This window comes from Eubalaena glacialis, chromosome 4, assembly GCF_028564815.1.
Source record: "Eubalaena glacialis isolate mEubGla1 chromosome 4, mEubGla1.1.hap2.+ XY, whole genome shotgun sequence".
Lineage (NCBI taxonomy): Eukaryota > Metazoa > Chordata > Mammalia > Artiodactyla > Balaenidae > Eubalaena > Eubalaena glacialis.
In genome coordinates this window covers 32,674,547-32,689,916 of record NC_083719.1, presented here as the reverse complement: position 1 = coordinate 32,689,916, position 15,370 = coordinate 32,674,547, and the positions used below count along the sequence as shown (strand labels likewise).

At 42.2% G+C, this 15,370-nt stretch overlaps 1 protein-coding gene across 1 annotated transcript in view; it reads left to right on the top strand.

Moving 5' to 3' along the window:
- Positions 1 to 15,370, top strand: part of C9 (complement C9) — a 53,106-nt gene that overhangs the window by 261 nt on the left and 37,475 nt on the right. The window contains exons 2-4 of the mRNA XM_061187738.1: positions 12,643 to 12,748; positions 13,134 to 13,278; positions 13,538 to 13,685. Coding sequence (XP_061043721.1) covers positions 12,643 to 12,748; positions 13,134 to 13,278; positions 13,538 to 13,685 — 399 coding nt within the window. The remainder of the gene's footprint in view (positions 1 to 12,642; positions 12,749 to 13,133; positions 13,279 to 13,537; positions 13,686 to 15,370) is intronic.

Sequence of the window (15,370 nt, the reverse complement as noted above, 5' to 3'; positions counted from 1 at the left end):
GGATACCTGCTGCTGTTTCCAGGGATTTCTTTTAAACAAGGTATTCAAGTGTGAAGGCTGAGATAGTCTTCAAATACTGGACTTAGGAAACAAAGTTGGTTTTTACTAGAGTATAATAAACCTGGGTATATCAGTATCTAAGGTCTGAGAAGTTTAAATTTAAGGCAATAAATCTTTCCCTCACTCTGCCTCAGTGTCTAACACTCTTAACTATTGGCTACATCCTCCTTTTGCCCCACATCAGGCAAAGGTTAAGCATTTTGCTTCTCTGTGACATCCCAAGTTGTATCCAGAGGCACACATTTTGTCCTTAGGTTTAGGGTGGTATTTTCTTCCATTCGAGAAGAATCACCATGGTGCAGACCTGTCGGCCAGGCTTCCAGGAAAGACACTTTCTCTTCTTATGCTCTGATCCTAATTGGGAACATGAAACCCACACCAAGCCCATCCAGGAAATAAACCAACCAGACAAGATGTGCTCACTGACTGTCTACACTGTACCCAGAGTGGCTGGAGAACACACAGTCCTGTGTCATCTGATACAGCATGATCTCATCCGGTGATGGCATTAAAATATTCCGGGCTTTGACAATATAGCTGGGGGAAATTATCTACCCAAACACTGTCCCTCTGCCTGATGTGACTGTGACCTGTATCCAGTTTCCCTTTGGTTATTTGACTCTCGGTTTCACCAAATTCTGTTTTGGACGCGAACGTCCATCTCAAGCACATTTTTGCCAGCCTCCCGGCTGCAGTGGAGGCTGCCATTCCGCCTGGACCCCACCAGGCACGTGGTTTGCTCACAGGGTTGTATCTTCTAGGAGGGGGCACACAGAGACGCTCTACGGACCAGCCCGGGCTTGGGTGAAGTGCTCCGCCAGGCTTTCCTTCATCCCATCACTTCCTCTTCCCATGTTATTTAAGAATCATTGTTCTATTCAGAAAATATTTGCATTTACTGGGCATCGGGTACAAAGGGGATTTGGGAAGGCAGTTACTGAAAGTCGCTTTAGCCCTCTTGTACTTACCCTGACCCTTTCTTAAGTTAAAAAAGTAATTTAAACAACCCACATTCCTGGATTGTGACTCCTGCTGACCAAAAAATGAGAGGCCATGAGGAAGGCTTCCGCTGCTTTGAAGTTTGGACCCCCTGGGTCCTGGCCACGCTCATCTGTTTCAGGGAGGACCAGAAAGCCCCCTTGGCTGCCCCCCAGCTCTGAGCAGCTGCACCTCTGGCTGGGATTTGGTTGCAATCACTCTCACTGCCATGCCCTCGGGAGTTTGGTAGGGTTGCCCCGCTCCAAACACTCTGTGCTCTGCCCTTTGATACAGGGTTGAGGTCAAACAGAGTGTTCAGACCAGCCATGAAGTGAGACACACAGTTCAGCCAAAGAACTGAGGTTTGCAAATGATTTTAAGATACAGATTTGATCAGAATGAAGCATTCCTCTGGAACCAGCCTTCCCAAGCTCAGGTTGAGGTGCCAATACTTACTTACCAACCGTATAAATCTGGGCAACCTCTATGAACTGTTACTCAACATCTCTGTACCTTGGTTCCTTCATCTGTAAGATGGTGATTGTATTCATTTCCTAGTACCACAAACTGGGTGTCTTCAAAGAACGGAAATTTATTGTCTCACAGTTCTGGAGGCTACAAGTCTGAAATCAAGGTGTCAGCAGGGCCATGCGCGCTCTGAAATTCTGGGGGGGATCCTTCCTAGTTTCTGGTGGTGGCCAGCAATTTTCACATTCCTAGGCTTGCAGCTACATCATTCTGATCTCTGCCTCTGTTATTACATGGCCATCCTCACATCGTCTCCTGTCTGTGCATGTCTGTCTGGCTCCAGATTTCCCCTTTTCAGAAGGACACCAGTCATACTGGATTAGGGTCCATCGTAATGAGCTCATTGTAACTTGATGACCTCTGAAAAGACCCTCTTTCCAAATAAAGTCACATACTGAGGTACAGGGTATAGAACTTCAACATATCTTTTTGAGAGAACACAATTCAGCCCATAACAGTGACAACGATAGTCCCTACCTAATAAGGTTCTACGTGAACATTAAATCTTTATACATGTTATATACTTACAACATCTGTGCCTGGCATGCTGTAAGAACTCAATAAATGTGAAGTATTCCTTAAAATAATCACCTTGCTATTCCTTTTACTTTGATATGCTTTCTGGTTTAGGAGACGAGAGGATGGAATTACAGCTAGCCTTCAGGGGAGAGCACATGGCCACAGACATTGTATCTTAAGCCATTGCTACAGTGAGCCACAATTGGGGATTTCCAACAATCACTTATTTGCAAACACAAGCATGCCCATGAGACTAGGTCACGAGGGGACATCATCTCTTATGTCTCTCAAGGTAGAATAGAAATGTGAAAAAACAAAAACAAAAACAAACCCTGTACAAGTAGAATAACAGCTCATAATATAGGTTCCAGAGCCAGGCAGTTGGGTTTGAGTTTGAGGTCCACAATTTACTAGCTGTGTGACCCTAAGCAAATTCCTTAACTTCTCTAAACCTGTTCCTAGCACCTGCACAATAGGAATAAAAATGTGACCTGCTGTGAAATCCCCGAGATAATAAATGCAATGTGCTTAGCACAGTGACGGGCAAGCTGTGAGTGTGCTGTGAGTATAGCTATCGTTAGTGTCTTCCTTTTCATTTGTAAATAACAAAATATTTACCTGGTTCAAGGGTCAAAAAATATAACAAGTATACATTGAGAAGTCTTGATTTCCCTACTCCTAGCTTTTCATGAGATTTGTGTTATATGTAAAGTACTTAGATCACTCCCCGTCTCCCACCTCACCCTTTCCCCACAGGGAATCACCTTTATTAATTTCCTGTGTCTTTCCAGTATGTCTTTATGTGGATTAAAGCATGGAGCTAACTATAATCTTACTCTTCCCCTTTCTTTCATAAAAGGTATCATATCATATATACTATCTTGTACTTTGCTTTTCCTCTTTTTACTTTGCAGTATATCCTTGAGACCTTTCTGTATCAGTAGAAAAGGAACTTCCTCCTTCTCCTCACAAATGATTAATTTTCCATTGTCTGGATATACAGTTCAGATAACCTCTTTTCTTAACGAACATTTGGGTTGTTTCCAGTTTTGTATTATAAGCCATGTTGCAATGAATATCCTTATTCACATATCATTTTGCAAATGGATAATTGTACCTGAGGATTAATTCCGAGAAGTGATATAACTGGATCAAAAGGTATCGGTTTCAAGCTTTTGCGGAAATTGCCCCACAGTCCCGTGGGTGGGTATTATTTTGCACTTTTGCCAGCAGAGTGTAAAAGTGCTTGTTTCTCCAAAGCTTTGCCAATGGGAGCTCTAGGCCAACAGCTTGTTATTTGCTTATTTGCCAATCTCATAGGTGAAAAATGGTATCTTTGAATAGTTTTAGTTTGCCTTTCTCTTAATTAGGTTACACATGTTGTCATATGTTTAAAGGCTGTATGTATTTTGGGGGCGATGAACTATCCATATTCTTTGCCCATTTTCCTATTGAGTCTCTTGTCTTTCACTTAGAGATTTCTATGATGACTTAGTATATTAGTCCTTTTTCTCTGGTATGAATTACAAATGTCTTTCCCAGTTTGTCATTCATCTTTTGGCTACATATGTGGGTGTTTATAGTTGTCATATTTATTTTATTCTTCATCTTTCTAATAGTTAAGGAATTCTAGACTGGGAGTTAGAAATCCAGAGAGTAGCTGAGTAGGTCACCTCTGGAGAGAAACTGCCTGGGTTTGAATCCCAGCTCTGCCACCAAGTAGCTGCTCTGTAACCCGAGAAAAATTACTCACCATTTCTGTGGCTTAGTTTCTCATCTTTCAAGAATGATAGTACTAGTAGAAGATATCTCATAGCGCTGATGTAAAAAGTTAAATGAGATAATGAATATACAAGTTTAGAAGAGATCCTGACATAAACTAAGCACTCAGAAATGCTAGAAATTATCATTCAATTTATTTTAATTAAACTTAACAATCAGGAAAAATACCCAAACACTCATTAAAGTTGGGAAAAACTGTTAAATTGAAAATGTCCAGGGAATTCCCTGGCAGTCCAATGGTTAGGACTCCATGCTTTCACTGCAGAGGGCACGGGGTTTGATCCCTGGTTGGGAAAGTATAAGATCCCACAAGCCACACGGTGTGGCCAAAAAAAAAAAAAAAAACCAGAATTGAAAATATCCAAAATGTCAGTTTTTTTTCTCCTTCTTTGGTTGTATCCATCTGTGTTTTTAACTTATATTTAACTTATATTTAATATAAGTTAACAGATATTTGTTTATGAATTATTATTGGCCAAGTATGGTCTTTTTTTATTCACCCATTTAATACAGGAAATATTTATTGTTTGCAACGTGGGCTGGACATTGCTTCGAGAGCTGTAGTGTAATACAGAGCATGTTATTACCAAGGGTCTCTGCCCTCAGTGAACTTACAGACTAGTGGGGAATATCAACAAGTAAATGGCAATTGCAATTCAACCAAGTTCTCTGAGTGAGGCCTGTGATGCTAAGGGCAACACGCTCCCCTGAGCCTAACCACTCACTTGTGCACTGGCTTCATCGGCTCCAGCCTCATCAAGGACTTTGCTCTTTTAATTCTGCCCCCTCCCCCACATCATCAGTATCTCCCTTTGTACCAAATCATTCCCATCAGCTTGCAAACATGTTGTAACATTTCCTTTAAATGTTGGCTCAGTCCTCAGACTTACTCAACACACCCACTCACTTCCAGCCTCATGGAGTGAAAATATCGCTTATATTCTGACATCTCTCAAATTTATATCTATGATGCTGATCTCTTTCCTGAGCCCAGTGTCCAATTACTTAGTCAACATCTCTTCTTGAAAATGTAACAAGCATCCCGAACTTAACATGTCCAGAACATACCTATTGATTTCTCTGCCCATCCTCATCCAACCTGCACTACTACCCATCAAGTTACTCACGTAAAAACCTGGGAACCATACTTGACTCCTCTATTTGTGTCATTGCCACATGCAATGTAACTGCAGGTCCTGTTGGCCTTACCTCGAAAATATGTCCCAAATCTACCCACTTCTCCCTGTCTCCACTGTGACCATTTTAGCCCAAATCACTATCCTTTCTGCCCTGCATCCACTCTTGTCCACTCCCCAATAGTCAATTCTCCACCCAAAAACCAGGGAAAGCTTGGAAAATGTAAATCTGAGTGTTACTGTTGCTCTCATATTCCTCTAAGGAGTCCCGTCAAGCTCCGAATCAAATCCAACTTCCTCACCGCAGCCCACAAGACATGAGCTGCTCCTGCCTGTTCCTCCAGATGCACCTCACCCTCCTTTGTGGTCACTCTGCTCTATTTGCTGTGCCTCCAACATGCCACCTCAGGGCCTTTGCACTTACTTTTCCCTAGCTTACAACACTCTTCTCCCAGACCCTCGCATAGCTTCTCTCTGATTTCATTCAGGTACCTAATCAAACAGCACCTCCCTGTTCTGGTCATTTTTTACTGTGTAACAAATCATTACAAAACAGTAGCTTAAAATAAGACCAATTATTTCTTTGGTTCTTGAAGCCGGGGGTTGGCTGGGCTCAGCTGGGCGGTTGTCATGGGTCTCTCACATGGATGCAGGCAGATGGTGGCTGTGGCTGAGGTGATCATGACAACTTCTTCACTCATGTCTGTCACCTGGGCTGGGAAGACCCAAACAGCTGGGGGACTAGCGCAATTGAGTCTCCCTAGGAATCTCTCTCTCGTGTGTGTGTGTGTGTGTGTGTGTGTGTGCTCTCCACATGGTGGACTCAGGGTAGCTAGCTTCATACATAGTGGTGAAAGGCTCCCAGAGCAAGTGTCTTTAGATAAACCAGCATGGGCTTCTCTAACCCAGCCTTAAAAGGCATGCAGGCTCTCTTCCACTGCATTCTCCCCCTCAAAAGCATTAACAAAGACCCTACCAGCTTCAAAAGGGGGACACATAGACCCCATCTTTGAGGAGCCTAATTTCAAAGAATTTGTGAACATGTTTGTAAAGCACCACGCCTGCTCTGAGAGGGTCCTCTCACCACGCTAAGAAACCCCCAGCCCTGTGGGGCTCCAGCACAGCCCTATGGCACTTTTTGTCCTCTTACCCTGGTTTATTTTCCTTCACAGCTCACATGTCTTAACTGATACTGCATGTTGTATTTTCTAGTATACTCTTTTACTGTATCTCACCCACTGGAACGCAGGCTCCGTGACGGCCAGGATGTTGTCTTGTGGCCCCAGTTACCAGAACAATTTGTGACATAGAGCAGACCCTCCATAAATGTTACTGAATGTTGGCTCATTGGAAGCACATGAGAGAAGCTCTTGACTAAGACTTGGGAAACCAGAAAAGTCCTGAAATTTTAGAGTGTTGGCCACTGCTGTTATATTATCTCTTCACCTTGATGAATTGCAGGAATTAAACAAACTGGCAGATCCATGGGTTAAGGATGCAGTCCTAATTAGCTTACATTTCTCCACTCAAAGGAGCCACATTGTCTTATTTATTGACAAAAAGATTCCTTCCTACAGCAGGTGTTTTCCTGCCTGGGCCCACCACAAGGTGTCCTGGGGTGTGAACTGCTCCTGAGGTTTTCTTTTTCTAAAGTTGGAAACCTCTCTTCATGGCAGGGAGATGGGACCAGGTGTACATCAATGGCTCTTCATTCAGCACATTTCTGGCCTGGAGTTAGACCTCCTGCCATGTTGATGTACATCACTTTGATCTAGGAAATGACTTTCAAGCTGAGATTGAAACACTTGGAAATAGGCTTTACTTGATAAACACATTTCATCTACGAATCCAGAAAGTGCTTTACAAATACTTCTCCGCTCAGCCTAATAGCTCAGCGGGGTGAAAGGCAGGTGGTAAGCATTGTACATGCACAGTGTTTGAGCTACAAAAGATTGTCTGTCTAGTGAGTCAAAGGGCCTGGGGAGGGGGTACTGAGCTCAGAAGGAGTTATCCAAGATCACTCATCCTCTTTCTTAATATTTATGGAATGCATTCATTTCAATAACATGTTCCCCTTGCATAATCTATTATTTCCTCTTAATAATTCCCTCAAGTCCTGCCTTTATTTTGCCTCTAAATATCCAGGTACCTGGTGCAGTGAAGGCAAAACATCCAGGTGTTCCTACAATTTTCAATTTATTTTTGCCTAATTTGACAACATTTAGGTGTAAGCTTCAAAAATATATCCAGGCAAGAGCCAGGTTGTCCAATTGCTGTGCTTTACCTGGAGCTGCTATATTTTAAAAATATAAATACATTCTTTAAAAATATATTCTGCTATATTTTAAATATATTCTTATTAACTTAATGTGTCTCCAAATGTCTACAAATCATCAGACTATTACATCCAGCAATTATTGAATAAGCCATGACCCTTTAGATTATTTCAAAGAGGATTTGAGTTGGTTGCGGAGGGGGGGAAAGGCAGCACAGGAGAGAGAGCAAAATTGCAGTGAACTAGGAGTGGAGAGACATAGATTCTAAATCCAGTTTTGCTACTAACTGTCTAACTTTGAATAATTAGCATAATTCTCTGTTTTTAGTTTCCCACCTATAAAGTATAACACCTACAAAATTTACCCTCAGTGGTAGAATAAAGGTTTAATGAGAAAACGAGCTTTGGAAATTATCTAGTAAAACTAGTAGAAAACATAGGTATTGCTTAATCGAAAAACTTTGATGAGTTTTATGGGCTGAATTGTGTCCCTCCAAAATTTAAATGTTGAAATTCCAACCCCCAGACTTCAGAATGTGACTGTATCAGGGGTCATTAGGGCAGGCCCTAATCCAATACAACTGGTGTCTTTGAAAGAAGAGTAACTTTGAACACAGACATGTACTGAGGAAAGACCAAATGAAGACACAGGAAGAAGATTGTCATCTGCAAGTCAAGAAGAGAGGCCTCAGAAGGGACCAACCCCACAGACACCTTGATCTCAGACTTCTAGCCTTCAGAATTGTGAGAAAATAAATTTCTGTTGTTTAAGCCTGTGATACCTTGTTACGGCAGTCCTAGCAAATGAAAAAATACACTGAGCCTGAAATCTAGTGGGGTGTAAGTCCCGCTCTGAGGGCAAGGGTGGGATCTGCGCAGACCTTCCCACAGGACCAGGTTGAATCATTCAGGAAATGAATCTAAATCACAGTCTAGGAGGGCAATAAAAGATCAAAGGCGAAGTTCTGGTGCTCTATTCTAAGTCCAAGGTGTGAGTCAAATATGTAAAAAAAAAAAAAAGGAGTCCTGAAGTTAGAAGGAAGGGAATTCGTGTGCACATTGTTAATATGGGGCTATTATTAATGTGACGGATGTTAGAGAAGCATCTACAGGCAATGCCAGTATCACTGGAGCAGGGACCTGGTCACTGATGTGTGAGACAGATGAACAGCCTTTCTGATCGGCCCCCTTCACTGGCTGGGCTCTAGGCTTGCCCACCAGAGGACTGCAACTCACTCTGCGGTATTTGCAGTGAGTTTTCCCTTCCATACATGATCCCCCCGTCTGTACTGTACTCTCTGAACTAGTTATTCATTGAAGCTGGTCTCAATGGCAGGTGAGAAAGATTAAGGTGTCATACCACAGATCTATTTAGGGTGTGGTTTCTAGAACCAGTCTCTTTGGGGGAGATGCTGAAACAAAAGGCTAACATGATCTTCTAAGTAAGTGATAAATACAAAAAGGATAGACAGGAACAGATAATCCAGTTGATGGCAGCAGGCCTAACTAATACTGGAAAAACTAGATCCACAGATTGCAAAGATCCATAGGGACACTAATAGGCAAAGCCTAGAGTAATTCCTAAAACCAATGATAAAGCAGTTCAGTGACTCAGGTCAGTGGCGACCTCAAGCGTGGGTTATGTGATGAAATGGGCACCCCCATACTTGAATTCCACCCCTTCAGATTTCATGGATACCCACCAGATGGTGCCAAGAAGTTTTCCTCAACATTGTGTGAACACGAGAATCACCTGGCATACTTTTTAAAAACATTGATGTCTGAAGCCCATCCTCAGAAAGCTTGATTTAATTAGTGTGGAATGGGGAATCACAATTTTACAGTTCCTATTTTTACTCTTTGAGGATTATGATATGCAATCAGTAGTGAGATCTGCTGCTATAGGTCATAAAAGTGCATCTGCCATTGCCTCTTGATGAGGCCGGTCAGTTCCAGATGAGGATTTAGTCTGATGGAAAAGTTCTAGCAGCAAATTTCTCAGCCATGTGGTTTCAGATAGATACTAATATTCAAACCTCCATGAAATCAGTTTCTTCAAGGAGTTTTGGCAGCTTGTCTAATACGTTTTTAACAGAAATGGTATCTCCAGTCATTAGGGTTGCCTAATGACAAGCAAGTCTTGCAAAAATATGATATGAGTGGTCCACCAGGAGATGATAACCTAGAGAAATACAGACCTAGGTCTGTCCTAGACCACACGATCAAGAACTTTCTTCCTCTTCATACACTTAGTTTTTCATTTATTCATTCATAAAGCATTTACTGAGCACCTACTATGTTCCAGACACTTGATATGTAAGCTGAGCAAGATTGAAAATTTCCTTAACTCACTGACATTTTTATCTAGAACGTAAGCTCTGTTAGTTTGGGGATCACGGTTTCTGTCTTATTTTGTTTTGTTGTTTTGCATACCATTGTATCCTCAAAACCTAGCAAATAATAGACAATAAATATTTGATGAGTGAATAAATGAGTGAATAAATAAATTAAATTAAACATGTCATTGCAAAGGCATTTATGATATAGGGAGGAACAAGACGTTATAAGAATATATACATAGAAAAGTAAATTACATGAGGGGTTAGGGAAGGTTTTCTGGAAAAAAAATATATGTTGAAGATGAGATCAGTGTGGTGAATAGGAAACAGTAGGTTTAAAGGTCTGAGGCTGTGAGAAAATGTAGCTTATCTTGGGCATTTCAAGTTCAGCGTGGCTGGGGGAAAAGTGAAGGTGAAGAATTAGGAAGAAGATGGGCCATGTAGAGCGCTCTAGACCATGTGTGTTAGTTTCTTGTAGCAACTGTAACGAATTACCACATATTAGTGGCTTAAACAACACAGATTTATTATCTTACAGTTGTATAGGTCAGGCATCTGAAATGGGTCTCACTGGTCTAAAATCAAGGCTCCGACAGGGCTACAGTCCTTTCTGGAGGCTCTAGGAGAGAATCTATTTCCCTGCCTCTTCCAGCTTCTAGAGGCTGCCTGCATTCCTTGGTGAAACTCCTTCTATCTTCAGAGCCAGCAACAGTGGATGGAGTCCCTTTTCATGCTTTGAATTTCTCCTGCCACTTCTGTCTGCACATCTCTCTGAACCACTCTTCTGCTTTTAAGAGCTCGCATAATTGGAATGGGCTCATCCAGGTAAAATACAGAATAATTTCCTCTTAATCACATGCTCAGAGTCTCTTTTGCCATGTAAAGTAACATATCCACAGATTCTGGGGATTAAGACACAGATGTTTTGGAGGGTCATTACTCTGCCTACCATATCATGTTAGAAAATTTGGACTTTATCCTCAGAACAGAGAGAAGCTACCGAAGAGTTTCAGTAGGGGAATGAATGATAAGCTTTGCATTTTTAAAAGATCGCTCTGGGTGATTTAGGGAAACAGGATTAAAAAAAAATGACTGTCGTCTAGGAGAGATGAAATGTTAGTGTAGACCAGAGACGTGTCTGGAAGAGATGATGGGTGGAAGGATTTGAGAGTCATTTATGACTGTAAAGAATAGGTTTTAGTGGTTGATTTGATATGGGGGATGAGCTTCGATAAGACAAGTACCACCCTAGTCTGGTTAGGGTGACTGCACAAATGGAGACACTGTTTACCAAGACAATAAATACAGGAGGAGAAGCCTTGAGAGAAGAGGAAAAAGAACGGATTTGTCTGGGGATACATTAAATTCATGAGCCATGAAGACATTTAAGTGCAGATGTCCAATTGGGAGTTATATCCAAGGGTTTAAAATTCAGAAGAGATGTCTGGACTGCAGACTTATCTCTGGGTGTCATTAACATATACATGGAAACCAAAGCCCTGGGAAAAGTGTAGAAAGAAAAAGAAAAGAGATCCAAGGACAGGAGCTTGAGGAAAAACAGCATTTCTGAGACTGTCAAAGGAGAAGGAGCCTGAACAGGAGAGTAGGAGAACAGGATGGAGGGGAAAGAAGCAATAAAAGGGGTCTAATATCATTCAGTCCAAGGGAAGAGATTATTTTAAAGAGCAAGAGTGGTCAACCGTATTGACAGCTGTGAAGCAGTTGGTAAGATAAGAACTGAGGGGAACCACGGAGCTGGCCACTTGAAGTCATTGTTGACTTTGTCAAGAGTGATGACTTTGGGTCAGGAGGATTGAGCTGTAATTGGAAGGTAAGGAACAAGAAACCAGGGTGCAAACTACTTTTTCCAGAAAGTTGGCCTAAAAAAGATGAGAGAATTTTGGCGGTAGCTAAAAGGAGGAGATGAGACTTGTTTTTATTTTGGAAGACAGAGAAACAGAAATATGTTTATAGCAATTCCTTTGAGTGTCGTTGTGAAGGGTGGGAGGGAGGTGGGATAGCTTGAAGGAAATGCAAAGTTCAGGAAGAGTATTCTATTTGTTCATTCCTTTGTTTATGTTTAATGTCAAAGACTTGAACACATTGTATACAAATGGAAAGGAGCTGGTTGTAAGGGAGAGGTTTAAGTGGAGGAGAATCTCGGTTATCAAGAGCTCAAAGAGATGCTGGGATCTAGAGCTTTAGGGGAGGGATTGACCTTACCATCCCTCTGAAATAAGAGGCTACACTATAAAAAGGATAGGTGCCAGTTTGGGAAAGTGGGGCAGGAAGTTGATAAGATTCTTGTTTCATGGCTTCTGTTTTTGGATTTCTTTCTGTCACTGAATAAGATAGTAATCCAAGGTGGTGCTGCAACCAGAAGAGATCCAAATGGTGAACCAAGAGAGATAGAACAGTTCAAAGCCAGAAAAGCACAGCTGGGGGTGGGAGGGAAGGTTAGAAGTGCCAAAAAATATACATTGAAATTCAGAAAGATGAGGAATAAGTCCAGACACAGAGTGTGAAGCGGGAAGTTCAGCACATACAGAAAGTAGGGACAGGAGAGCTTGATTTATGAGGTACTTACCACAGGAACTGCTGGGTGCGCTGGCTTAAATTTGCAAGAAAACCCAGCAACTTGAGGCTTTGCCAGACTCTCTGGGGGGTACAAAGCGAAACAAGGCTTCTAGCTTCAATGAATCTGTACACTAGTTGGAAATATAAGACTAATCAGTAGTCTTATATTTAGCTGGATGACTTGCTAGTTTTCTTCATCACCATCATTATTATTGTTGTTGTTAGGGCGAAGGTTAAATTACAATGCAGTACAAGAATTAAACAAAAAGTTGAGTTGAAAATACAAAACAGCATGTGATCAAGTGTCAAATGCGAGATGGAATAAAAGGATAAGTACTGTGGTTCAGAAGGGGGAAAGGAGTAAATAAAATTAAATGGGTTTGTGAAGACTTTTTAGAAAGAAGCACACATGATGGTCATTATAAGCTGATGTGTTTTATTGTCTTAGTTATGACCTGGAGCCCGTGGAAAACTGTGGCACACCATTGCCCACAGACTGCAGGATGAGTTCCTGGAGCAGCTGGTCCAAATGTGACCCTTGCCTCAAACAAATGGTAAGCATTTGTTGCCATTCCCCACTGATGTCCCCAAGTGGAAACTGTACTGCCAGCATCTCCAGGAAAATGCCTATGAGGCAGGAAGGGCCCCAGCTGAGTTCCAAACCCGGAAGGAAAGGGAAATACCTAAATGGATGAGGCTAGCCTTGCTGGGAAACCTGGGGGTTGCACAGTGACTAAATGAGTATCAGGAGGAACCATATTCTATAGAAGAGCCCGCCAACCCCACCATGTGAGTTGTTCCTTCAAGTGACATTGGGCTTCCATCTTAAAACCTTTGACTCAGCTGGGTTTGGAGGGCTGCAGTGGTGTGGATGCAGTTTTAGATCAGAATCCCTTTTTGGCCTTAGAAACGTTAACATTTCCAGCTGTTCCTGGGCAGTTTCGCTCAAGGAGCATTGAGCTCTTTGGACAATTTAACGGGCAAAAGTGCGTGGACGCTGTAGGAGATAGACGTCAGTGCGTGCCCACGGAGACCTGCGAAGACCCTGAGGATGACTGTAAAAATGACTTTCGATGCCATACAGGTAATTCTCCCGTTGCCTAGTGCGGGTTTCGATGTGCCCTCATGAGCGAAAAGAAAAGTAATGTGCTTCCAGACGCTCATGCTTCCAAGCGTGAAAGGGGCTGAAAAAAGGGCCATCTATATAGTCTATACAAATAATTCAAATATAGATGTGGTCCCTCCCCTCTATCATTAAAGTATGTTTGATAACTTAAGAAAAGAAGAGAGAATTTGGCCTGAGAGACACGGTGTCTTTCTGTCTTTCCTGATTTTGATTGCAGGCATGTGCATAAAGAGGCGACTTCTGTGTAATGGTGACAATGACTGCGGAGACTTTTCAGATGAGGATGACTGTGAAAATGATCCTCGTCCTCCCTGCCGCAACAAAGTGGTGGAAGAGTCGGAGCTGGCACGGACAGCAGGCTACGGGTCTGTACCCCACGTGGTAGAGGGTTTGAGCTGGTACAAAGAGTAGCCTATGAGTCTGTATTCTGTTTGAATTACATTTGAGCTTGAAAGAAGGTAAATGCTGAATCAGTATCTCAAGATAATTTGGACAAACTGCCTGGCCTCAGTAGGCATCTGTAGAATAGACTAGACCATCAGGATGATAGGTGACTATTTCCGAGTCCAGTAAGAGATGAGAAACCTTGTTTATCAACCTCTGGAAGACCATAGCAATATTGAAATGACATGTTAACATTTGAAATTGAATTGCCAGTCATAGGTCTGGCAATTCAATTCAAATATTTGAATAGCCAGGAAGCCTGTCTTCTGTTGGAATTTCTCTTGGATATATACCTGGGTATAAATTCTCTCTCAGGAGGTGCCAGCGTTCTGGAGTTTACCCAAGAGGAAAAGGACAGAGGAAGCAGTTCTGATGCCAGATGGGGCTGGTGTTGAGACTCTGGTTCTCATCAAAGAACTGAAGTTTCGCTTGTTTCCCATACAAACTATAGGCATTCCAGCAGGGTCAGCTCGGATGAGACGTCTTAGACAGTTTAGAACTTAGAGTTACACAGAATAGAGACCATTTGCAGAGATCTGTGCTCTCAGAGTTGGAAAATAACATAGGCCTGAGGTTCTGTACTGTTCTATTTCATTTAGTTAGAGAACATTCCAGGGATGTCCACAGCAAAGTTTCCATTAGTTGTTCTGATCTGTTTTCAGTAAAGGTACTTTGGGTGGATTTGTTGGCAAATTGTCCCCAACAGAGACACAGGTGTTCCCCCATCCAGTGGTATACTGACAGCGATGGTACATGACTGTGTTTCATGGCCTGTAATGCAATGTGTCTCTTCATCCTCATAACCCCAGTGCCTTGTTCATAATAGACACTCAATTAATACTGGTGGGTTGATAAATAGGTGAGTTAATTAATTAATTAATTAATTAATTAATTAAAATAAATGCTTCTAAAATACTGTCAATTGCATCAGGTAAGACTGAGACTGGGTCCCTGGAAAGAATTTCAGGCTCAGGACTTGAGTCCTGGGAATGGGAATGAGGAAAGAAGATGGGGGTGATGGTAAAATCAAGGCCTGATAGAGGGACTAAGGCAGTGGTTCTCAACCAGAGAGGATTTTCCTCTTGGGGGACATTTGGTCATGTCTAGAAGTTGTCAGTGGCCACAACTGTGGGACATGGAAGTTGGGAGCTTTCTGGAGGGGGTGAGGGAAAACTACTGACATCCAGTGGGTAGAGACCCTGGATGATACTACAGTGCACAGGACAGCAACATGTCAGGAATGCTGAGGTTGAGAAGAACCCTACACTGAGGAACTGGGCAGTTCCTAAGACAGGACCTGTGTATCAGGTTTTGCTGAAAACAGAGATGTCTCCTCTCTCTATGGCAGATGAAACATCCACTTGTTTAATCACCGTAGCAATAAAATTTCAGGATACCAAGAGTCAGACCCCACATAAAACATTTCACATATCCTTTATCCCTTCATAAAATCTTATCCTAGCAGAGTCCAAATGTAACCCACAGTGCCTTTGCCCAGAGCCTAAAAGTAGGAATCTCGAATCAGATGGGATGGCCTTGAGCCCTACACTCAGCAGGGCCTCTTCACAGTTGGCAGAAATGGAATGGGGGTTGTCCGAAACTTTAT